This window comes from Dermacentor albipictus, chromosome 6 (genome assembly GCF_038994185.2).
Source record: "Dermacentor albipictus isolate Rhodes 1998 colony chromosome 6, USDA_Dalb.pri_finalv2, whole genome shotgun sequence".
Classification (NCBI taxonomy): Eukaryota; Metazoa; Arthropoda; class Arachnida; order Ixodida; family Ixodidae; genus Dermacentor; species Dermacentor albipictus.
The window spans coordinates 44,455,089-44,478,635 of record NC_091826.1 but is presented as its reverse complement, the minus strand read 5'-3'; the positions used below and the strand labels follow the sequence as shown (position 1 = coordinate 44,478,635).

The following is a 23,547-nucleotide window of genomic DNA, read 5'->3' as shown; positions in this document are numbered from 1 at the left end:
ATAGGTGCTGGAAAGTGCAGTCGAGGACCGCATCGAAGGTAACCAGTTTGAAGACCGGCACGAGAACAAGATGTGGCTGGTGCGACACCTGGAGGTAACAAGGCAGATTGTCCTGGATGACCTGAGGACCGTCAAGACTGTCTGCGCTCCCTGTTTCCCACCAGAATATGACATCTTCAACAGGTGCCCACTCACTTTAGACTTTTGAGCATAATAAGTGGAGGGTAACACTGTAGAGCTCGTTACTGGTGCACAATAATGCCATCACGGAGGCTGCTAACACATGGCACATACTATGCACATGTTCATTTAGTAACAGCTCTTTCATAAGTGCTTTAATATAATGCACTAAATGCAAGCATTCAGTCAGTACAGGATGTTATGTTACCCGATTCTTTCTCCCTCTAAAAGTATGTAGCTCTTGCTGAAAGAGCTGATACATGTTACCACAGTGCAGCTAAGACACTATGGCATTCTACTGCTTACTTTAAAGCTACAAGTTTGATTCTAGGCTGTCGTGAAAGCGTTCTGATGGGACAAAATGTGAGAACTCTCGTGTACCTATTTGGATTTAAGTGCATGCTACAGAATCAAAGGTGGTCAGAGTTATTCTTCACAGTGGTACCGCTTCACTGTTACCCTTCACCGTGACATCTCTCATAGCCCGAGTAATACCCTGGGACATTAAACGACATAAATCTACACAGTACCACCCGAGGGTATTGTAAAGCAACAAATTGAAATCCCAATACGAGTTTCTCAGATAGAAAACTTCCCAGCTAAACAAATGGCGTCCTGCTCCGGAGCTCAAACGTGCAACCGATGCATTTCTGGGACAGCCGCCCTACTGTATGAGCTAACCAGAGGCTAGCAGATCAAAGAGCCAAACATCCTCCTCTTGCAGATTTCCGCAGAACTAACTTGCCAATACTCTCTGTCCTCTTCCGAAGTGCCCTGATTTGTCTCTTTCTTTTCTTCTTGCTGCAACGCGCGACAGGTATGTACGCATGTACCACAGCTGCCTGTCGCGGCACCTGCAGAGCATCATCGCCAATGAACTGGAAGGCAATGAGTACATCACGGTGCTGGGCTGGCTGACGGTGTACACCAGCGAGGAGCTGATGGGCCACCCCGACCTGGCGCTGGATAAGGAGACGCAGGCCCTGGAGCCCCTGTTGGGCCGGCAGGACGTGCAGCAGCTGATTGACAAGTACCTGGGCACCCTGGTGGCCAACTACCAGGACTGGCTGCGCAACGCGCTCCAGTCTGACGTCAAGGACTGGCACCGCGAGTGCGAGCCGGACATGGACAGCCGGGGCTGCTACCACACCTCGGCGCCCATGATCGTCTTCCAGATGGTCGACCAGCACCTGCAGGTGGGCACCCACTCTATAGGTGCAACATAGGCGCTATAATCAATGACGAGTCAAGAATGCAGAAGCTCCTCTAGCAGAAGTTTGCTAAGCCTGCCCTTCTTATTCCTCTGCACTCACACAGAAGTGCTTGTACATTTCTTGCAGACATGGGGAAAAGCGTCTGCCATTACACATCAGCTTGCTCATTTGTAAGCAGAGTTGACTGTTGGGCTAGTTGGTCATCCATATTTGAAGTAGTAGCTTAGCGCAAATAAAACCATGGACACAAGGAAGACGGGCAAGGACAAGCACTTGTCCTTGTCCGTCTTCCTTGTGTCCGTGGTTTTATTTGGGCTAAGCAACTACTTCATTTGTAAGCAGACCAGCCAGTGCCAGTCAAACTAAGCCAAGCCAGGCACACACACCCAAGAAGGGCTGTAACAGGCAGCATGGACTGAAAACTCGCTGGCACGAACATATGCGCAAAGCATGGCAAATCGTCGCCGATTTAAGCAGAGGCGGAGGTGCAACACACCAGGACAAGCCACCAAGGCAATGCAAGCATTTTAGTCCATGCAACAAGCTTGTTGGGACTACGCAACGGGCGAGGGAACAAAAAATGATAGGTGTAACATTAAGGGACAGGAGAACAGCAGTGTGGATTAGACAGTTAACAGGGGTGGCCAATATTATAGTGGACATGAAAGGGGTCCTGAACCACCACTCGGGTTTGGTAAATAAACACCGTCCGCGGATAGCATACGCGCCTGTGAGCATCTGAGCCAAACTTTGCAGCTGTGTGCGGCACATAGAGCTTGCAAGCAGAGCACGAAGTCGCCTTTCATACGCCCTCTTTTCAACTGAAGCCTGCTCCTCACTCTTTTCTGGGCACTTTATTTTGTAATATAGCAGATTCCCATACGCGGCTGCTATTGGCCAATAGCTGACATCAAGAAGGGTGTCTGGATCAGTGCGCTTCTTCCTAATGTTACTGTGTATATTTATTGAGGCAGTTTAATAAACAGGCTGAAGTAAATGAAAATGTGCCTCCGAATTTCGATAAGAATTACGTACTTGCGGAGGAAGTCGGCCGTTGTTTGCTCAAGCTCGGCCACGGCCACCTGCATAGGAGCTGAACTGTGGCCACCCTGCTTATTGGTGTCGAAGCCGTCGGGTCTCGCTAATTTCAACTATTTTTGAACACTCAACTAGCCTCGAACCACACGAAACTTGAGGTCAGACCCCACGCAGACTTGCCAGCGGGTGCCCACTCCTGGCCGCTCCTGGTTAGACGCCTTGGCAGACTTCGCTTCGTATTGAGCTATTGACAGTGCTTCAAAATGCGCAAATTGGATGTGGCTACTATCTGCCAGTGAAGCTGGTGCAGGACCATGCCGGTCTGCACCGTGCAGCACGGCCAGACTGGAGCATATGAGTGCGAGCACTGTCCAGCACTCATATGCGACATTGTGAGCATACTCAAGCACTGTCTTGCACACAGAAAATGCTGCACATACGCACTACAGTTGCATTGCGGTCTGCTACGTGGCATAGGCACTGCAGCTGCCACAGGGTGCCACGACAAGTCCAGTGGCTGAGCACACTACAGCTCGCTGAGGCTATATTTGTGCTAGGCTATATTTGGTGCATCGTAGACGGCAAAATCGGAAGTAGTGATGTCTACATGAACTTCCAAAATCAAATTTGAACTGCATGCCACTGTGACATTCAGTAAGCAGAGTGTTGTAAACATGCCCTGCTCCGCCGTAGCCTTAGCAGTGCAAGGCATTGAAGAAGGAATGCAAGCACAGCGAATGGGATCATAGGGGACCTTTGATTGCCAATAATCAAGCTTCTTAACATATTGAAGAACTTTTTGCGGCAAAGTATTTCTGAAATAGTCTATTTTAACTTTAAATGCATTTCTTGACTTCAATAAAAAGTGGTTCAGGGCCCCTTTAACAGGAGACAAATGAAGCTGTGCTGACCATGTCATGCATAGGGCAGATAACCAGTGCTCTATTAGTTACAGATAGGGTGCCAAGAGAAAGGAAGTGCAGAATGATGGCGGCGAACTAGGATGAATGATGAAATTGTGAAACTTGCAGGCATCACCTTGAATCAGCTGGAGCGAGACAGGGGTAATTGTAGACCGCTGGAAGGTGCATTTGTCTTGCAGTGGACATAAATATAGATTGCTGATGATAACTAAATTAATCAGTTCTGAATTAGGTGTTACGTTTTCATCGAATTCATACATTCTGTGTGAATTCATACTACAGTATAATCTTGATAAACGAAATTGCTTAAACGGGACTGCTGCTTAATTAAGCGGGACAATTTCCTCATGGTTAGTTGGTTTTGTATTCGTGCACTGCTCCCTGCAATGACTCTCAGTAAATGAAACTCCTGATAAACAGAACCAATTTCCCTGGTTGCTTGAAGTTCCATTTAAAGAGAGTCCACTGTACTACGCTTATGTGGATGCATTACATTGTTTCTACACAGAAGTCAAGTGTGCTTCACTTGATTAGCATTCATGTCTTCACTTTATAACGTCTCACATCACTTTGCTACACTGTGTCGGAAGCTCTTTTTAAGCTTCTGACATTCTGCTGGCTTCTTTTGCTTGTACGGATCGTGAAGGCTTTTGAGGTTTTAAAGGACTGGTCACTGAACTCCAGGTCGCCAAAACGGTGGGGCCCGACCTGGTGCGCAAAGTGCTGACCATCAGCCTAGAGCAGACGACCAAGTTTGTGGCCTCCTACATGGAGGCAGTGACCGAGTTCCGGGACCGTCACTTCGAGAACCGCAATTTGCGCAAGTTCTTCACCCAGTACGTCATAGGCGTGGCCAACAACTGTCTCCAGTTCCGGCAACTCTTTGAGAAGTCCTACAGCGACTGCTGCAGTGGCCAGGGCGCCCTGGCCAAGGGAGACAATGAGGTGTCTCAGGTGAGCACCGTAGTCTCACCTGTTTTGCATATAAGGTGAGGCCAACTTAGTTGACGTCTTTCAGAGGGAAATGAAGGGTATATCATCGCGCACAAATTTTGCTGGCTATGTAGGCAATGCTACAGAACTGAAATGTGCAGGTAGGTAGCATTACTGTAGGAAATAGCCACATAATTTCATTGGCATTTTATAGTTTTAGGAGATAGAAACAGTTGTTTTTGGTACGTCAGTCTTGCAGAAATCTGCAAGAGAGAGACAAGGAGAGAGAGAGAGAGAACTTTAATGAGAACCAGTATTTTAGTTGGCTGGGCCTAAGCCTCCCATGATGGGACGTCGAGGTCTTGCCTCTTCGCCGTTTCGTAGGCCTGCTGGGTCGCCCAGAGTTGGTCGTCGAGATGGGAGCTGCGCAGGGCGGCGTGCCATCTCTTCGAGAGGGTCACGGGATTAAGGTCTGGGTATTGATGTTTGCACTCCCATAGCATGTGGGGGAGTGTTGATGATTGAGTTTTACAGATCTTGCACGTTTGGCTCGGGTAGATGTCTGGGTATATGATGTGATAGCGTGTGAGGGAGGGGTATGTATTGGTCTAACAGGCGAAGGGCGGTTGCCTCGGCTCCGTTTAAGTTGTGGTGAGGGGTGAGGAAGGTTCTTCTTGTGAGGTAGAATGACTTCACAAGGTTGAGGCAGATTTTTTTTTTTTAAGCGAAAATGGTCATCCGCCCTAGAGAAGCTCTAAGCTGCAAGGGAAACTCGTAGGGGTTTCTCAGAAAGAAAGCTTTGCAGTTAAGGAAGCTACTCTCAGTTGGCTAACAATTTTAAAGTGAAACTTTCTTTGCCTCTTCAACTTTCTTGCTGCCTTCATCATTTTGCCAAATCAGTTGCATACAGGATGGTGCTCCTATTTTTACTACACCTACTTGTGATCATTCCTCCATTGTCATGTCGTCATGGTCATTCCATCGTTGTCATTCTGTCGTAGTGTTTCAACTGTTATCATCCTATTGTCATCACACTGTCATTGCATCATTGTCATCCCATTGTTGTCATGCCATAGTCATCATAACTCCGTCCCATTGTCGCACAGTCACTGTCACACCAGAATTGGCAAGATGTTGTCGTCCTGCCATTGTCATGTCGTCGTGGTGGTTCCATTGTCGTCATTTTGTCATAGTGATTGTGTTGTCAAGCCATCATCGTTATTCCATAGTCGTCATTGCATCGTTGTTGATACAGCTGTGATCATGCCGTCGTAGCCGTTCCATCATTATCCTTCTTTTGTCGTCATGCCTGGCATGTGCATAATCGAGTGCCATAGTTTTATGTTGAACAAGGCACTAACTAGTGAAAATGTTTCGAACCGGGTTGTGTGGTCTCTACTGCAAGTGGTTGCTAAGCAGGAACCGCATTCTTCACTTAAACATCTATGAAGGCTTCACTTCAAACACAGATTTTTTGCCTTTCACGTTTAATGCCCTTGTGATTGTTTGCACTACTGTGTTGTTGTTTAGAACAACAGAAAGCTGAGCTAGTTGGTAAGGATTCATAATGCAAAAAAAGAGGCGAGGTGTGCAGACAGGACACAAGAGTAGAGAAGCGGCGTTTTGCATTATGTGTTGTTGTTCTTTTGTCCCGAGAGCATTTATTGCACCTTTCATACACTAATGCCTGCTAGCTGACTCACAACACACAGAACATTCCAATGGGCACGCAACAAATCGAGGAAGTCCCACTCACCGCAACCGGATAGGGAGCTAATATGTTTGCCCGCATGCTGGACACCGACTATTTGCATCTATGGTCACATGAACGATGGCACCTGGCACGTTCGAACGATCGTGTTCATCCATTCCAGTGTCCCGCGAAGCGGGTCGGCGCACGCGCAGCACGTTCGCACTGCTCACCGACCCCAAACCCAGGAGGAAGTGCCTCCTCCATGTCACACCCCACTAAACCCACCATCAGGTGGCGTTAGCAGTGCAACACTCGCACCATCTCTCGTGACATGTTGCAACCACACCGACCGCCACCAGCGCTTAGCTATGGGGAGAAGCCAAATTACAGGAGATGCGAGAGCCATGCGAGGAAAACAACATCAGGAGACGCGTGAGAGTTGAGCATCCCCACAAGTTACAGCCCCTGCGGGATAATTGTGCATTTGTGCATTCCTCAAAGGCAAAATGGTATCCGTGTCTTCAGGTGACCACTTGTTGCGTGCTGGTTCTCTGCTCAGCTCACGCTCCAGAGGGTTATAACGAGCGTCAGCAACAAATAAGTGTTGCAGCAAACAAGGAAAATGGTGCACAGCATTTATGCCGATTTAATTGTGGCTGCCTTCATGGAACTAAGTAGACTGCAGAGTCAGAGGAGCCAAGAGAGCAGCACCAGACTCGTCCAAACTGCTTCACACGGTGACACATAATCACAGAAGACCCCTCCTCCTCGCAGCTTTGCCTTCATAGCCAGAAAATGTAGTCTGCAAGTGTAGCCGCCACACCGTTGTGAAGTCAAAGAAAGCACTATATTTCTGGCTGACCGCACTAACGATAACCGAGCACAGCACTGCAATGCTATGGTGTTGCACTTTTGAGCACAACGTCCAGTGAATGACCCTGGCTGCGGCAGCCACATTCCAGTGGGGGCAGAAGGCAAAAGCACTCGTGTACCATGCATTGGGTGCACAGTAAAGAACCTCCACAGGGTAAAAATTAAGCCGGAGTGCTTCACCACTACAGCATCCCTCATAACCTGCTGTGCAGTTTTAATATGTCAAACTCTTTAATTTAATAACAAAGAACCAATAGTTATGTCTTATGCGTTGCGTGGCCAAAGGTAACAAAATAGGATCGCTTTATGACAGGACATAAAGCAGATGACATTTAAGAGCAGGGACATCATTTTTGAGCGTACCCGCCGTGGTTGCTCAGTGGCTATGGTGTTGGGCTGCTGAGCACGAGGTCGCGGGATCGAATCCCGGCCACGGCGGGCGCATTTCGATGGGGGCGAAATGCGAAAACACCCGTGTGCTTAGATTTAGGTGCACGTTAAAGAACCCCAGGTGGTCAAAATTTCCGGAGTCCTCCACTACGGCGTGCCTCATAATCGGAGAGTGGTTTTGGCACGTAAAACCCCAAATATTATTATTTTTTAGCGGTCGCTTTCGGGGGCATGGTCACCTTTGCAAGATTTCACATGACTCTGTGCCGGACATGTTGACGGATACACAACTGGCAGCACTCCCGGCGCTGTGACAAGCTTGCTAGCCTTGCACGGTGAATGCTGTAGGCCATGTACAGAGACACGTCCTGTGGAAGTTTGGGTGAAACCTTGCGAAAGGTGGTTGTAGTATCCCCAAAAGTGCTCACTCAGGAATACTGCCCTGAAAGAGCACCACGCAATGTGTGTCGTCTGCTTCATGTAATCTGCTGTTGAAGAGTACCGTTTTCTTTCGTTCCACCTAAAGAACAAAAAGGTGTTTGATGTGTAATCACTCAAGATTTTACATGCAATAGCAATTTATACGGCTAGTCTGAGGGATATGGAATGAATAGCAAGAACCACTAACAATAACACCCATTTTAATCGCATTCTGTGCTATTAAAACACAAAGATGAAAATACTTTCACAAATTATACAGATTAAATTTATACACCACTTTACGTTTAGGAGACAATCCACTTGTACCTTTTATCGCACTATATTTGTTCGCTTACAGACATCCTTAAGTCTTTAGACAAGACTGGCTCGTTAAATAAGCCTTGCAGTAATGCAACTAGAACTGCTTCTATTTTTCGTTTATATTTATCATCCTGTGGTTGGTGCAGCATAGCCTTAGTTGCTTTCGTGCCATTAAGCCGTAAATGAACCAACCAACATCTTGTCTGAGGCCTCTTGTGTGTCATATTGTCAAGGCTTGATGGTGGGGTAGTTCGCACTCTCCGAACCAGAGGGGATGGGGCGACAACAAACCCACCCCGCGTGCGTTTAGTGAGGGTTCGACTGCTGACCGGCGATAAGGTCCACGCCTGATCGACCGTGAACCAGAGGCATGAGACGGGAGGCGACGTCGTACAACACACCCACTCAATTTAATACAATAAAATCATGCCCGAGACATAATGGGAAAAAAAAACATGCAAACTTCCAGTAGTGGGTCCTAGCTCGCGGAAGGCGTGCGGGTCACACAGCACACGCCCTGACGCCACTCGCGCGACACTAAGCCCACCACGTGGGAACCATTAACACTCGCGAAATACAAATAAACTACGCGACACAAACGAAAAATACACGCGACAATAAATACGGCAAGCACTACACTAACAGAACATAAAAGAATTAACACTCGATGGATAATTAAACAAAAGATTACACGCGATTACAAAAATACAGTCCGGCGGAAAGTTCTGAAAGATGCGGAAACACGTGGCGTGGGCTTATCTGCGGAGTGACGAGTAGGGCGTCCGAGCTGGGGAGGAGCCGGGCTGCTGGGTCCGTCGTAACCGCACGTCGCTGCCGAACATCGGGGCTGACTCGGGGCCGCGTCTAGGGAGGCTCCGGCTACAGGAACTCAGGCCGCCGTCCTCACGCCTGCCTGACGCCCAATTCACCTGCCGCTTGCCTCGCTGGTCCAGCAACTCTGCCCGCTTGTCACAGGTCGCTCCACCTCGTTCTCCTCTCTCCTCTCCCCGCGCCGGCTGTGACGTGAGGAACCGGTTTGGGTGCTGGCGGGATCTAGGGAGAGCGCTCCCCGCGCCGGGCACGCCGCGGCGGGAACTGTTGGTGGCGGTGGGCAACGCCGAGGGATACACGCACTTTGTGACACATATGCCTTGCAAAGTGTCTGCACCTTCCTTCGCCTCTCTCTCTCATCGGCAGTTAGAACTTTTTGCTACTCGCATCTCATTCACAAGCCGCATTGCCCACTAGTACTTGCTTACAACTGCTGTCCTCGCAGGTCTACCACCGGCTGCAGCAGAGCTTGGATCGGCTACAGGAGCGCGCCCTGGACTCGCTGCGCGATGAGCTCTTTCTGGACCTCAACAAGGAGCTGACGGACGTGATGACCCGCAAGTGGCTACTCACGGGTTCCAACATCATCGACACAGTCGCGGCCACACTCGACGACTACTTTCGCGACTACACCCGCCTGCTGCCCAGCAACCACGAGATGCTGGTCGCGAAGGTGCAGTGGGCATTGGCTCGGTCGTACATGCAGGCCATCCTGCAGCGCAAGATCACCTTCAAGGTGGGTGCGTCTCACCCTTGAGGACTGGCGTGGGCGAGTGGGAAGGGGAAGACAGCTTTACGAAAAAATTCAATGGTTGCGATACTTCCTAATACAAAATTTGAATGCAACTCTATATGTGTTATCATTTCGCAATATATTGGCTTGTGTGGACAATCTGGCTTGTGCGGACAATCTGGCTTGTGCGGGATATTGCGAACGGAGTGACGCATTGCGAAACAGGTAACACTCAAGCACAACAATAGCGGCTAGCAGAGTAGGCGATCGTCGAAAATCTGATCTGTGGGTCAAGCGTGTCGGCTTTTATACATGGCTCTTCGATGGTACCAGCGTAATTGCATGGCATCCAGAAAGTACTACATAATTCGCTTCGCACTTACCAATCAGATTACAGATACTGTGGTGCCATCTCGTAGTCTCGTGAGGCACTCTGCTTTCCTCCTCACTCTTTTGTCACACTCTCATCCTCCACTTTCTGCTTCATGCTCTCTTCTTTCATCTCCCTCTGCGCTCCACGTTCGTTTTCATTTTTCGCTGTGCCCGTTCGCTCAGTTACGCCGAGGCACGCCGACGCTCAACACAGGAACGGGGGCCTAGAATAGTTTCTGTTAGTGGACAAGTTTCACTTGACGGCCTCCAAACCTTCCACTGCAAGTCCGATGGAGGACCCCATATGGGTACTTTACTCAAACAAGTCTATAAAGGCGATTTCCTAAAGCAGGCGAAATTGGCAATGGCAAAGTTGTAGATTACTTGTCCATAGCAATGAGCTGCTGAGGTCAAGGTTGTGGGTGTGATCCCGTCCAAGGCAGCTGCACTTCGATGGGCATGAATTTCTGAAATGGTCATGCACTACTCGGGTGCATGTTAAAGAACCCCAGGTAGTCAGAATTAATTTAGAGCCCTCCACTATGGCTCACTTCATAATTAGACTGTTGTTTTCACATGTAAGACCCCAGAATTTAATTTTGGTATAGTCAGTCTAACAGCTAAGTCATTAAAAAATTCCTGTATTCTAAAAATAATGTGTTGCTTGTCAGTGCTCGCTGTTTCAAGTTTGCTGTGCCTAACGTAAATCATTAGGAAAGTCCATGTGTACCCCACAAAAGGCAACCTTTAAAGCAATATGAGTGCTATCCCCCCTACCTCTCATCAGCATCATGCACAAGAGATTGTTACAAATTTTGATCTCGCAGGTCGGCAGGTACGCAAACACATCATGAATAGAAAACCATTTCTTTGCTCCATCGCAGGGTGGGCAGCAGCGGCCCTTGATTGTAGTAATTGCTGCAATTTAGTAATGCTTATTAAAAGGGAACAATTGTCATACATCTGGAAAGCAGCACAAAGCTAAAGGGAAAGCCCATACGAATTTATCAGAAAGTTTTACAGTTGAAGAAAAATTTGGCCTGGTGTGGGGATCAATCGGCGATCTAAACCAGAATCAATACCATGCAAGTGGTTTTTTTTTTTCTATGAAAGCTGTGTGGGTTTCATTCGTAGCTTTGTGGCGCTTTCAGGTGATGCCGCCAATTTTGTTGTTGTTGTTGTTCTTTTATTGCAATAGCGATCACACGATCACTTTGCCGTCGTCAGGCTGTGATGGCACCCGCACTCATGCGCAGTGCGTATGGCGCCAAACGCGAAGGAGCCATGTGGACACACCGTCGCACTCAGCTCGGTCACCTCTGCCAGAGTGAGGGCAGCATTCTGGCTTCCACTGCTGCCATGAGCGTTTTGCCCACGCACATGAACATTCCTGCCTTATGAGCTGTGTGCATACCACACCGCAGTGCATACACTGGACTGAGAGCAATGGACCGCAAGTTTCAGTTTAAATCTATCCAATCCCTTCATTCAGCACTGACAAATGCCGGCTGGTTTTTGTTGGTCTCATCTCGTGCGCCATTGAGGTGTGATGCCTCCGACACCGCTGACGGTGCTCCCTATGGCACCTTCAGCACAACGCTAAACCTCGCTATTGCTCTCAGGGCTTCACCTTCAGGTGAAACTGATAATTTTTATCAAACTTTCTCCGCCTTGTGGATTTCTGCTGTGCTGATTTGCTGTACTCAGTAACGTTCCTTGACAATTTTTTTAGCTGTAATTTTATTATTGGTTACATTAAAGACATTTGAGTGGACACTAAGCACAGACGTTAAATCGAGGTCGAAGGCGAGCCAATGACCTTGCACAGCTCAACCTCGCCTCAGAGTCAAATTGGATATGATACTTGCAGTCAACCTCGTTCGTTGAGGTTGAGGTGCTTTTGGTCTTACCTCAGCGTTCCGCCACAGCCAGTGACCTCGCCTTGACCTATCTCAACCTCGTTATTGAAGTCAGTCAGGTGCTCACCGTCATTTCTCAACATTGCTTCAAGAATTTCTCGAGATGATTGCAGCACCTGCTGTGAAAGCTTACGGCTTTCGCAATAATTTCTTCTGATGGAAATATATATGTAGTAGATGGGTTGCCAAGTTGAACATACATTGTTGATTTTACATTAAAGCCTTGTGTGGCTGAATAGGATGGTGAGAAGCATTCATGCCCTTCCAATAGATCATTGGATTCTCATGCGCTAAACGTTTAGAAAGCATCCGTTGGTTTCACTACCATAAGTTAAGACAAAAGCCGCAGAGAGAATTGACATCTCCAGCTCCTCGCTTTTCTCTGCCCTGTCCAAAGCGATGCTGGCAAAGCCAAACCAGTTGACACATTCCAACTGGTTCAGATTCAGAATGTGCCTATGGTACATTTGGCTGATTCCTACTGGTTTCCAACTCAAACTGCAATGCTGTGGGGAACGATCAAGATTGGAGCCAGAGAAGGCGTTTGATCAGCCACTTCCCAAAGCAATATAAGGCTGGAAGCAATATGAGGCTAGAAGCAGTCACACATCACTGCTGCTTCGCTTAAGGAAAACAGTCGGCACCAAAAGCAGCAGAAACCATGTGACTGGTATTCTGGCAGATCTTTAGTTGTGCTCTACGGGGCATTACTCTTGGAACGATCACATTCGAGAATACTTTAACTTTCGCGAGAGATTGCATGACAGGCACAAGATGTGTCTCTGTCCACAAGCAAGGGCTGTTCCTGGCACTGTGCTACTCGTGCACTGTGCCTGCTTGGTACTGCGGCAAGAAAGCTGCCACTCACAGACGACAATGCATCCGGCGTGAATCACGTGATCTCTCGAAATTGATTGTCCAAGTGTATTGCTCCAGGATGAAGGCGAGAGCGCCTCCGAGTGCTCCGAGTAGACCAGGAGAATGTGTTCAGAGTGGTGTTGGAAGCCCACCGATGGCACCGGCTGTTGGAATCTCAGCGCTGCCACCAGCTGTTGGAACCTCAGTGCTGACACCCGTTGTTGCAAATGGGTCGCAAGCCCCAAGGGTAGCGTTGGCCTGGCGGCCTGGGGCACACTGGAAGCATCCGAAGGTCCCAGCAAAGCATGAGTCGACTGCTAACAGAACAACTTGTTTATTCTAGCATCGCAAAGAGCGGGCGGTCAGGTCGACCGAAGTAGAGAGACGGGAGAGCACGTTATACAACTGAAGAAACCGGAGCCTCTCTCTTGGCGTCCAGGAGCAGCTGCTTTTATACTCTTGGCGTCGCGGGCAAGAAGGAAGGTCATGAGATGACACCACGTGACAGCGAGGCACGGACGGACTGAGAGACATGTAGAGACAAGGAGGTGACGCATCAGCCGGGCCGGCGCCGATCAGACCTCCTCGCTTCACACTGGGGGAGCTCCTCTCCCCGGCTGCCTCGCTTTGACAAGCGTGGGCACACACACACACACACACGCAGACACGTGGCACTGAAACATGCCGGGACGCGCTCGGCGGGGATGCGTCGCGGCCGCTCCGAACGGGCCAAAATGTTCGCCGCTTTGAACGAAGCCCCGGCGTCCGTTGAATCCGCGCCGGCTACACCGCGCGTCATAGGCGAAGCGTAACAGACCGCCCCGCCGGGGGAGGGAGATCCCGATGGTCAGGGGACTGCATCCGCTGTCCGGAGGGATGTCACTCGATGATGCTCATAACTGAAGTCGGTCGTCCCTCGGCGTTTCTTGAGCGCAGCGCACCGAGAAGGCCTCGTTCTCACGTTCAGGTTCACACAGGACACTGCAAAGTGACTTCAGGAGAGTTGCCATTTTTGTTCTCTTTCCCAGCAAGCGTTAGAACTGCGCCGAAACTCAGCCGCTCAGTCAGCAAGCACGGCACAACCCTCACTAAGCCATGCCAGGCTCTTTCCCCTTTTATACTACTGCCTAGTTCCTGACAGTAGTCTATAGCAGCACTCAGAAAGCGTCCACAAATCGGAAAATTGCACTACAAAGCACATCATCACTTTGAAACACTACACGAAAGCAATATGTTAAAAATCCTGCCTCAGGAAGAAAAACATCAATAACAAACAATTTTGAGGCTGATTCCCACGTTAGGGGCTTCGACTTAAGCCATCAGCGTTACCGTTGAGACTCCCCTTTGTAACGCACCTCAAAGGAATATTGTTGCAAAGCGAGGCTCCAGCGCAGGAGGCGGCCATTTGTGGAACAGATGGTCTGCAGCCATTGGAGAGGGCAGTGATCCGTTTCGAAGCATGCGAAGCGGAGATCGCAGCGAGCGACCGTACACCAGCTCAGCTGGCGAAAACCCCGTAGCCGCATGCGGCGCGCTCCTCAATGCAAACATCACCCCAGGCAGAAACAGCTCCCAGTCAGTGTATTGTGCAAACCACAATGCTCTCAACACGCGCTTCATGACGGAGTGGAGCTTCTCAAGGGAATTCGACTGTGGGTGGTACACTGAGCTGTGTAACAGCTTTACCCCACACCTTTCGAGAAAGGCTGTCGTCAAAGCGCTAGTAAACACTGTGCTCTGATCTGATTGGATTTCCGCAGGAAAACCAACTCGCGCAAATATGGACAGTAGTGCATTGACTATCTCAACTGAGCTGAGTTCTTTAAGCGGCACTGCTTCAGGGAACTTTGTCGCTGGGCAGATCACAGTCAAAATGTGTCTGTACCCCGTGGCTGTTACCGGCAGAGGTCCCACTGTATCAATAACGAGCCGTCTAAAAGGCTCCGTAATGATAGGTACCAACTTCAACGGCGCCCTCGATTTGTCCCCTGGTTTGCCCACCCGCTGACAGGTGTCACATGTCTTCACAAAGTGGTCTGCATCCCGAAAACACCCTGGCCAATAGTACTCTTGCAAGAGACGGTCCTTAGTTTTCTTAACTCCTAGGTGTCCGGACCACGAACCCCCATGCGACAAGCGCAACAGATCCTGACGGTAGCACTGAGGCACGATCAGCTGATCGAACTCCACTCCCCTGCGGTCTATATACTTCCTGTACAGGACCCCACCTCTTTCCACAAAGCGAGCATTTTTCTTGGCGATACCTTCCTTGACAATGCAGCGTATGTTTTCTAGGCTGCCATCCTTCTTTTGCTCGGCTATCAAAGCCGACCGGCTGACTTTTAGCAACCTATTAAGTCCGTCTGACGTAGGCGCGATGAGCAAATCTGCAGATAGCTCTTCTAACTTTCCCGCATCGGGAATTTCCTCTCCAGTATCTGGTGCCTTTAACGCTACAGGCTCAATTTTATTCAGTTCGGGCGTGCTCTGAATATCAGCTTGCTGCGCCTCTGACCCTTTCTCATTGTTCGACAACGTCGGCCCCGCAACTACCGCCTTTGCAGCGAGCTCCCGAACCTTCGATCTGGTTAAGGCCTGAACGCTAGCCTCACCAAACAAAAGCCCCTTCTCGCGCAGGAGGTGATCGGACCTGTTCGAAAATAGGTACGGGTACTGGGGTGGCAGTATAGATGACACCGCCGCCTCCGTCTCAAGTGCTCCGAAAGGTCCTTCAATAAGCACTTTTGCTACGGGGAGACACACGCTATTAGCTTCCACGGCTTGCTTGATCCATGCGCACTCGCCCGTGAACATATCGGGTTCTACGTAAGAGGGGTGAACTACATCCATCGTAGCTGCGGAATCGCGAAGCACTTGGCACTCTTTCCCGTTCACGAGGAGGTCTCGCATGTAAGGCTCGAGAAGCTTCATGTTCTCGTCAGTGCTGCGTAATGACAAAAACACTACTTTTGCGTTTGTTTCCGGACACTGCGCCGAAAAGTGACCCGGCTTCTGGCACGTATAACACACGCGCGCTTGCCTCGCCTCGAATCGCTTTCTGCGTTCGGCTTCGGCTGCCGCCGTCTCCTTACGTTCGGTCGGACTGCTTTCACTCGCATCCGCACTACGTGTGTCCCCCTTTGCTCTCATGGGCGTGAACTTTGGCCTCTCAAACTTAGAGCCAAATTCACCTTTTTGACCGTCCTTAGCTCCGCGAGCCCGACGCGTCACAAACTCTTCGGCTAGCTCAGCGGCTCTAGCCACCGTACTAACGTTTGGCCTATCCAAGACCCAGTACCGCACGTTCTCAGGTAACCGACTATAAAACTGTTCTAGCCTGAAACACTGCAGAACTTTCTCGTGGTCACCAAACGCTTTCTCTTCTTTGAGCCACTCCTGCATGTTTGACATAAGCCTGTAGGCAAACTCTGTATACGACTCACTTTTGCCTTTCTCATTTTCCCGAAACTTCCGACGGAACGCCTCCGCTGACAGCCTGTACTTTTTTAGCAGACTCGATTTCACTTGGTCGAAATCCTCTGCCTCCTCTCTATTCAAGCGAGCGACTACGTCGGCCGCCTCGCCGGGTAACAAAGTGAGCAAGCGCTGTGGCCACGTTTCCCGAGAGAACCCCTGCTTCTCGCACGTTCGCTCAAAGTTAACCAGGAACAAACCAATGTCCTCTCCAAGCTTAAACGGCCGCATCAAGTCAGTCATTTTGAACAATACTCGTTCTCCTGCACCGTGTGCCTGACTTCCATTACGAGCGCGTTCCATCTCTACCTCGAGACGCTTCATTTCCAAAGCGTGTTGACGGTCACGCTCTTTTTCTTTTTCTTGTTGCTCTCGCTCTTTTTCTTTCTCTTGTTGCTCTCGTTCTATCTGTTGTTTACGTTCACGCTCATCTTTCTGTTCTCTAAGTTCGCGCTCCTGTCTTTTTGCCGTCTCCCTCTCCTCAATGGTCTCAAGGCATTCCGACAGCTCGTCATCCTCAGCTTTCAACTCAAGAATAGCCCTTAGCAGTTCTGGTTTTCTGAGTTTGTCTGAGACATCCAGACCCAACTCTCTTGCAAGCTCCAGCAATTTCGGTTTGCGCAACGACTTCAAATCCATGGCTGCTCTGAATGCTGCTTTCTCTACTGCCTACTATTGTCTTGCCGCAAACTAACCCGGCAGCAACGACAACCACAATTACCAGCTCTGTTTCTGACACTAACAAAAGCCTGGCAAAACTCAGAAGAAGAAAGTCCCGCACTCACCAAACCTCGCAGCCAAGAATTCAGCGCAGTCGTTCCGCTGCAGGCAACCAGTCATCACACAGGGCTCGTTGCACTGCTCCCGGATGGTCGTTTGCTGCTCAGCATACAGTCAACCGCATATCTTCGCTCCTGGCCTCCGTTGTCGCGATCTCACCGCTGGCAACCAGCTGTTGGAACCTCACCGATGGCACCGGCTGTTGAAATCTCAGCGCTGCCACCAGCTGTTGGAATCCCACCGATGGCATCGGCTGTTGGAATCTCAGCGCTGCCACCAGCTGTTGGAACCTCAGTGCTGACACCCGTTGTTGCAAATGGGTCGCAAGCCCCAAGGGTAGCGTTGGCCTGGCGGCCTGGGGCACACTGGAAGCATCCGAAGGTCCCAGCAAAGCATGAGTCGACTGCTAACAGAACAACTTGTTTATTCTAGCATCGCAAAGAGCGGGCGGTCAGGTCGACCGAAGTAGAGAGACGGGAGAGCACGTTACACAACTGAAGAAACCGGAGCCTCTCTCTTGGCGTCCAGGAGCAGCTGCTTTTATACTCTTGGCGTCGCGGGCAAGAAGGAAGGTCACGAGATGACACCACGTGACAGCGAGGCACGGACGGACTGAGAGACATGTAGAGACAAGGAGGTGACGCATCAGCCGGGCCGGCGCCGATCAGACCTCCTCGCTTCACACTGGGGGAGCTCCTCTTCCCGGCTGCCGCGCTTTGACAAGCGTGGGCACACACACACACACACACGCAGACACGTGGCACTGAAACATGCCGGGACGTGCTCGGCGGGGATGCGTCGCGGCCGCTCCGAACGGGCCAAAATGTCCGCCGCTTTGAACGAAGCCCCGGCGTCCGTTGAATCCGCGCCGGCTACACCGCGCGTCATAGGCGAAACGTAACAGTGGTCAGCTTCGGCCAGTCAACAGTAAAGCAAGCGCACGGGAGCAGTGAGTGAAATGACAGTGCGTCACCCAACTGGCTAGTGGCAACTCTATAATTTCACGTTATTGGGTTGTTGTTGACGACCTGGCATCTTCCAAGAGGAACTAGTGTTTTGTGCCTTGTATTTTTCTTTATTTGTTCTATCTCTAATTTTTCTTTCTTCTTTTTCCTTTTTCAAGGGATTTGCAATTACTGAGTTAGTTGGTAGGGATTCTTGTTGGAAAGAAAGGTAGGCATGCAGGCACAAATGGGCAACACAACAGGTCATGCTGTTGGTTTCCCACGATTTGTGTCCATGTCTGCGCCCCTACCTTTTTTATAGCGTGAATGTTCGCTCCCTTGGTCACCTAGAGGACACCTTATAAGGGTGCCGCAACTCTTAACGTTGCAGGGTTACGAGGAGCGTAAGGATGCAGCCGAGAAGATCAACCGAGAGAGTGACAAACTTGCAGAGTTCTTCAGGAAGGTTGCACCACCGTCAGCAGGTGAGAGAGAAAGTATAAACGGCTTATCGTGAACACTTGGAACAAAGCAAGGGCAGCTGAATGTAGATGTAGAAGAGCAGTTAGTGCAAAACACTTGATTTTCTGTCACTGTCCAAATGCGTATGCACTGCACAAAGCTTTTCTTATTTTTCACTCTTTTTTCTGATGCTTTTTATGCATATATATGTATTTGTACAGCTGAATAGCATTGGGAGTAAGTAAACTGTGGCAGTGACAAAGTGGAGGTGTATATATAAAATGTGTAACAAAAGAAAGTACTTGATGCAGGCTTGGGCTTCATTTGATTAATTAATTAATCAAATCATGCCAAATTTCACATACTATATGCAAACGTTTTGCATAGTTTTCTTCAAGTGAGCAGTTACTAAAATATGCACTAGTGCCACAGCAAACTCAGCTTTATCAAGGAATGCAGTATCTGCACCCTGCTTTAGCGCGTTTGTCTAGGCACACTGTAGTGGCTATTGGTGAGCGACAGCACATGATTAATGGAGTTTTATAGTGGTAAAATTTGGAGCACAATAAAACTGCTCAAGATTTTGAGCCAGTTAGCATGTCATTCTTTTTTCTTCTGAAAAGACCTCTGGACTTGCAATACATGTTGGACCTATGGATTGAGCTTAATTTTATGTTGAAATTTTATTGTTTTGTTGCTTTACTATGAACAGTATGTAGCCTTGCCACCACGTCCCTCCGCAGATGTTGCCAAGGTGTGCTCCATGCTGGTGTCAATGGCAGTGCTAGTGACGTACTTAGAGAGCATGCCGATATAAGTGCTGGACTGCACTGGGAATCGCTCAACTCATAGTACACTGCGTTTCATAACACATGAACGAGTGCGATGGCTGACGAATGCATCACAGTTGATGGCGACATGGTGATGCAGTTCTAACTGATGACCAATGTCTTCAAAGCCGTCTAAGGCATAAGATGTGAATGTAAATTAAGGCACCGGTGATGAAGAGATTGTGTAAACAAACCAAAAATTTTGACAGCAAGGGAGGCGATGGCGGCATTTGACAATCTGCAGCTTTACCTTGCATGTTTCCGGCGTTTTGCCGCAGCAGATGCTATCAGCCTAGGTGCAGTGAGGTTGGCTGAAGTCGCACAGCACAGAAAAAGTTGTCGACTAATTTTGCCAAGTTTCTTTTCAGTTCATCTCGGAAAGGTTTTCTTTTTGTCGAATATGCTTAGCCTGCGCTATTGCGAGCGGTATGGTGCGCGACTTTAACAATGAAGTGACCTGAATAACGAAGGAATTTTGAGGTCCCGAGCACGTCGTTATAAAGGCATTTCACTGTGCATATAAATATATACAATTTGCGAGTGGAAGTACTACGAAGTCAGTAGCAAGACTGCACAGACGCAAGCCAAATGCTATGGTATACATATTAAAACAACGTGAAGTTACAAAACAGTTGGTGAAGGCAATAATGTGAAAATTGTATTGGATTGATAACTAGCCGCATCAGGACATCGAACCAGATATTTATGCGCAAGATTTTAGTGTTCTCTGATTGAGTGATTGATTGACTGTGGTACTACGTTACAACATGTACAACAACATGTGCAAGAGAGACTTGAACTTTCTGTTGCACGTTCTTTCAGTCGCATTTTTATGCAAACATCTGGTGTCTTTCTTTTCACGCCTGTGCAGCGAGTTCGCGCAGGGGTGGCAGCATGGGTTCGCACGGTTCCTCGCCGCTGGACGCCCTTCCGCTGCTCGCGGAGGTGCTCAAGATGAAGGACACGAGCCTGCTCAGCCTGGAAGTGTCAGGACTCATCAAGCGCTACCCGGACATCTCGGGCGAGCACCTGCAGTCCCTGCTGCTGCTGCGCGGTGACATGTCGCGCAATGAGGCGCGCACCCTCGTGGCAGAGATGCGCTCGGACGACCAGCCCCTGGCGGTCGGCGCACCCAAGAGCGTGTTCTCCGACATTGTGCTCACGTAGCCCTTGCACGGGACACACGAGTGGATTCGTTTTGGTGCGTCCGCGGGTGCGTGTGCTAGTGGAGACCACCTGCGGAGCAACACCTCTCGGCGACGGGACTAGATCCTCGCCCCAAGGCAAACGGGAGGCCGACAAGAAACTGCTTACGGAAGCAGTTCAGCGGAGTAGCAGGACAGGGGTGTACACAGGTGCCCACGTGGGGGGCACCGGAGGGGGCAAATGCCAACCTCCTGGGCTGTGTCCCTTGTTGAATCCCCTCCCCCATTCCCCTCATCCCTGCCTCTGTATGTCGCCTTGTTTCATTCTAGCTACGTGCCGATTAGTTGGATAGTTGTCAAGTATCTCGGATGAAGTCACTCAGTAACGTTCCAACCGAAATGATGGTTCAGTATTGACCTTATAGATTAATCGCTGGGCTCATTATTTAGCACCCCGAGTCTTCACCATGATGTACAGTTGGATGTACAGATGGCCATAATTGTTTGAGAGACACGGGATTTGCGAGAAAGCTGAATTGTCACAAAGCCCAGGCACATATCCTCAGATCAATTAGTTTTTGTGCGCAGTAGCCTTTGCGACCTACGTAGTTATTTATTAAACTAGAACTGCTATGCCTTAACAGGAACAGCAGTTCATATCTCTCACGCAGCCTATGTCCTGCAAACATCTGTGGCCTGCTGTATGGGGCGCTGTTTTGAATTACCCGACATAATTATTCCCGAGTGATTCATGCGATGAGAAAAATATTCAGCCCCTCCCATAGGCTCTGGGGTGCCTTGTCACTTTTGCACCCTCACACCTTGTGTGCCTGTCTACGAGTAGTAATGCTAGTAATGATAATAAATGGATGTAATGGAGCGCAATGTAGTTAAATGAAGTTATGCTGTCACAAAAGTTTGTGGGCAGTCTACATGAAAGTGCATCCTATTGCAACATTGGTTACCATGATGCACTAATAAAGTTCTTGAAAAGCAGTAATGTCAGACCTCAATTTAACAAAGTTGATATGACTTGTTAAACCCTTTCGCTAAAGTGTAAACATGTAACGCATTCGCGCAAATAACCGTACACTTATTGGAGAGCAAGAAAAAAATAATTCTTTTGCCTGCATACACATTAGTCTTCATGAGATCATTGATCACGTCTTGTGTGCCTTAATGTGAGTGGCATGCATTCGTAACAGGTCAGGGGCATCCGTCACATGTACTGCGCCCGACACCAAAATCTGTTGCACCAATGTTTTCCCGAAACTTTGTCTAATTAGGCAAGGTTCGTAGTTCATTGGTTTGAGCATGTTAATGCATTAGGTTGTATGAATGTGTGTTGGGAAATCAAAAGCACTTCGTAAAATTGATTTATTAAATTGGAGGTCTGACTGCACTATCAGTGGAAGAAATTGAGAAAGCACGGGTTCCGAAAAAAAAAGAAAAAAGCCGTGATTTTTGCTAAAGCTGAAAAAAACTGCAACAAGAAGTTATCGAAACCCAGAGTTCTCACTTATTTAGTTGTTCCCAGTCAGCCATGCAGTATTTTTGTGCAGTCTGGCTTTCCAAACTGTGAAAAAAAAAAATGTTACATTGTTTGTTATACATGCTTGCATAGGATGTTACTCAATATTCCTAGCATTCCCGGGAACCATGGAAATACAGCTTTCTCATGAATTTCATCTTTTACAAACTTTTATCGCCGATTGTATGTGGCAGATAACTGGTATAAGTCATGCTTGCTATACACAAGCAGGAGTGGTTTGCACAAAAAAGCTTAGTGTTATATTTTGGTGCAAAATTCTGTGTTGGTAAACTAATGCTTTAGGTGGAGGTGTCAGGAGGGCCAGCTATGGAGCTGCGGAAACAAAGCCATGTGTTCAATCACTTGTTCACTGTTTCGGGCATCTCATTGCCTAAAGATACATTTCAAAGAACAAGGTTGTCGGTTTATGTCCGTGTTATCAGTGGCAAGCTGGATTATCTCTAGCGAACAGCCGCACTGCATATAGCTAGATTAACTCAATCGCAATGATTCATTGATTTCATAGATGTGCTCGGAATAACCAACTGGTAGAACCAAACGGCTTAGTTTGTACATTCAAACCTATATATAGCAAAGTAAATATGTTCTAGTTGCCATCAGCATACTATAAGAAACTGCGTATGTGCTTTACAACAGATAATGTAATAGAGCAACTTTCATGTCCGGTGCAATGATGTTTGGTTTTCTTAAAAGCAGCCTTTACGGATTAATTCTAAGTGTGACCTAAAAGAAGGTAATTTGATTTAAGGCTGCACAAGCTTTCCAAATAAAAAGTTTAGTAAACTGCATCAGTTGACTATGGAGCTATACGTGAGTGACAATCTAGCATGCTTGTTTGCCACGTGCCATACCTCAGACATTGCTGGATGCTTAGCTATCGACGGATTGCAGGGCGTGCCGAGGTCAAGCATTCAGGCCACAGGCGAAGCAAGACGGAGCTTCTCGGAGTGTCGAGGGTGCTCCTTAGCTGTACTTTGTTGAAGACAAAGCAGCGTCGGCTGTTTCAAATTGCCACACACATCGCAACATTATTTCGCAGTGTCCAACAGCTTTTCTCTCACTGCAGTCTGTATGTACATGAATGTAGCATTAACATTGGTGGCTTGCTTGTAGCCTCCTTGAAATTTGTGCACGTGTTGTCGTTTATTTTGTTGTATGCGTGTACAAGACTATGTATCATGCTTAATATATTGTTCTTGCTCGCCAGAGCACTTCCTGTGCAAATGCTTCTTGACATGCTTCATTAAATGACACTCTTGAACAGTAGTTTCTCTCTGACATTGCAGCACATGTACTGTCACTATGCTGTAATTAAAAGTTGTCTATTAAAAAAATTTTCATCTCACTGTGCTGATGTGTTGTTTTATAAAACTCTACAAAAGCTTTTTTTTTTAAGTCCATGGCTTACTATCTGCAATGGCTACATCACTCTGCTGGTGAGTTCGAGAGTTCAAATCTCTAGCCCTGGCAGCACTTTCTGCATTCTGATGGAGACAGAATGCCAAAAGTGCTCGTGTTCTTAGATTTAGGTGCATGTTATGGATCCCCTGGTGGTCAAAATTGATTTGTAGCCCTCCCACTGCGTCTCCCATGGCTCCAGTGTTGTTTCAGGATGCTAAAGCCCAGACTTCGATGACAACCACTAGCTTGCTTTGGTGTGAA

General features: G+C 48.5%; 1 protein-coding gene across 1 annotated transcript in view; it reads left to right on the top strand.

Annotated features, from left to right (window-relative positions):
- The window catches only part of Sec6 (Exocyst complex component Sec6), a 32,575-nt gene extending 9,344 nt beyond the window's left edge, over positions 1-23,231 (top strand). Inside the window, exons 4-9 of the mRNA XM_065423896.1 lie at positions 5-183; positions 998-1,376; positions 4,040-4,309; positions 9,262-9,552; positions 18,288-18,381; positions 20,060-23,231. Of these exons, the coding sequence (XP_065279968.1) occupies positions 5-183; positions 998-1,376; positions 4,040-4,309; positions 9,262-9,552; positions 18,288-18,381; positions 20,060-20,355 (1,509 nt within the window). The 3' untranslated portion in view covers positions 20,356-23,231. The remainder of the gene's footprint in view (positions 1-4; positions 184-997; positions 1,377-4,039; positions 4,310-9,261; positions 9,553-18,287; positions 18,382-20,059) is intronic.
- Positions 23,232-23,547: the final 316 nt, after the last annotated feature.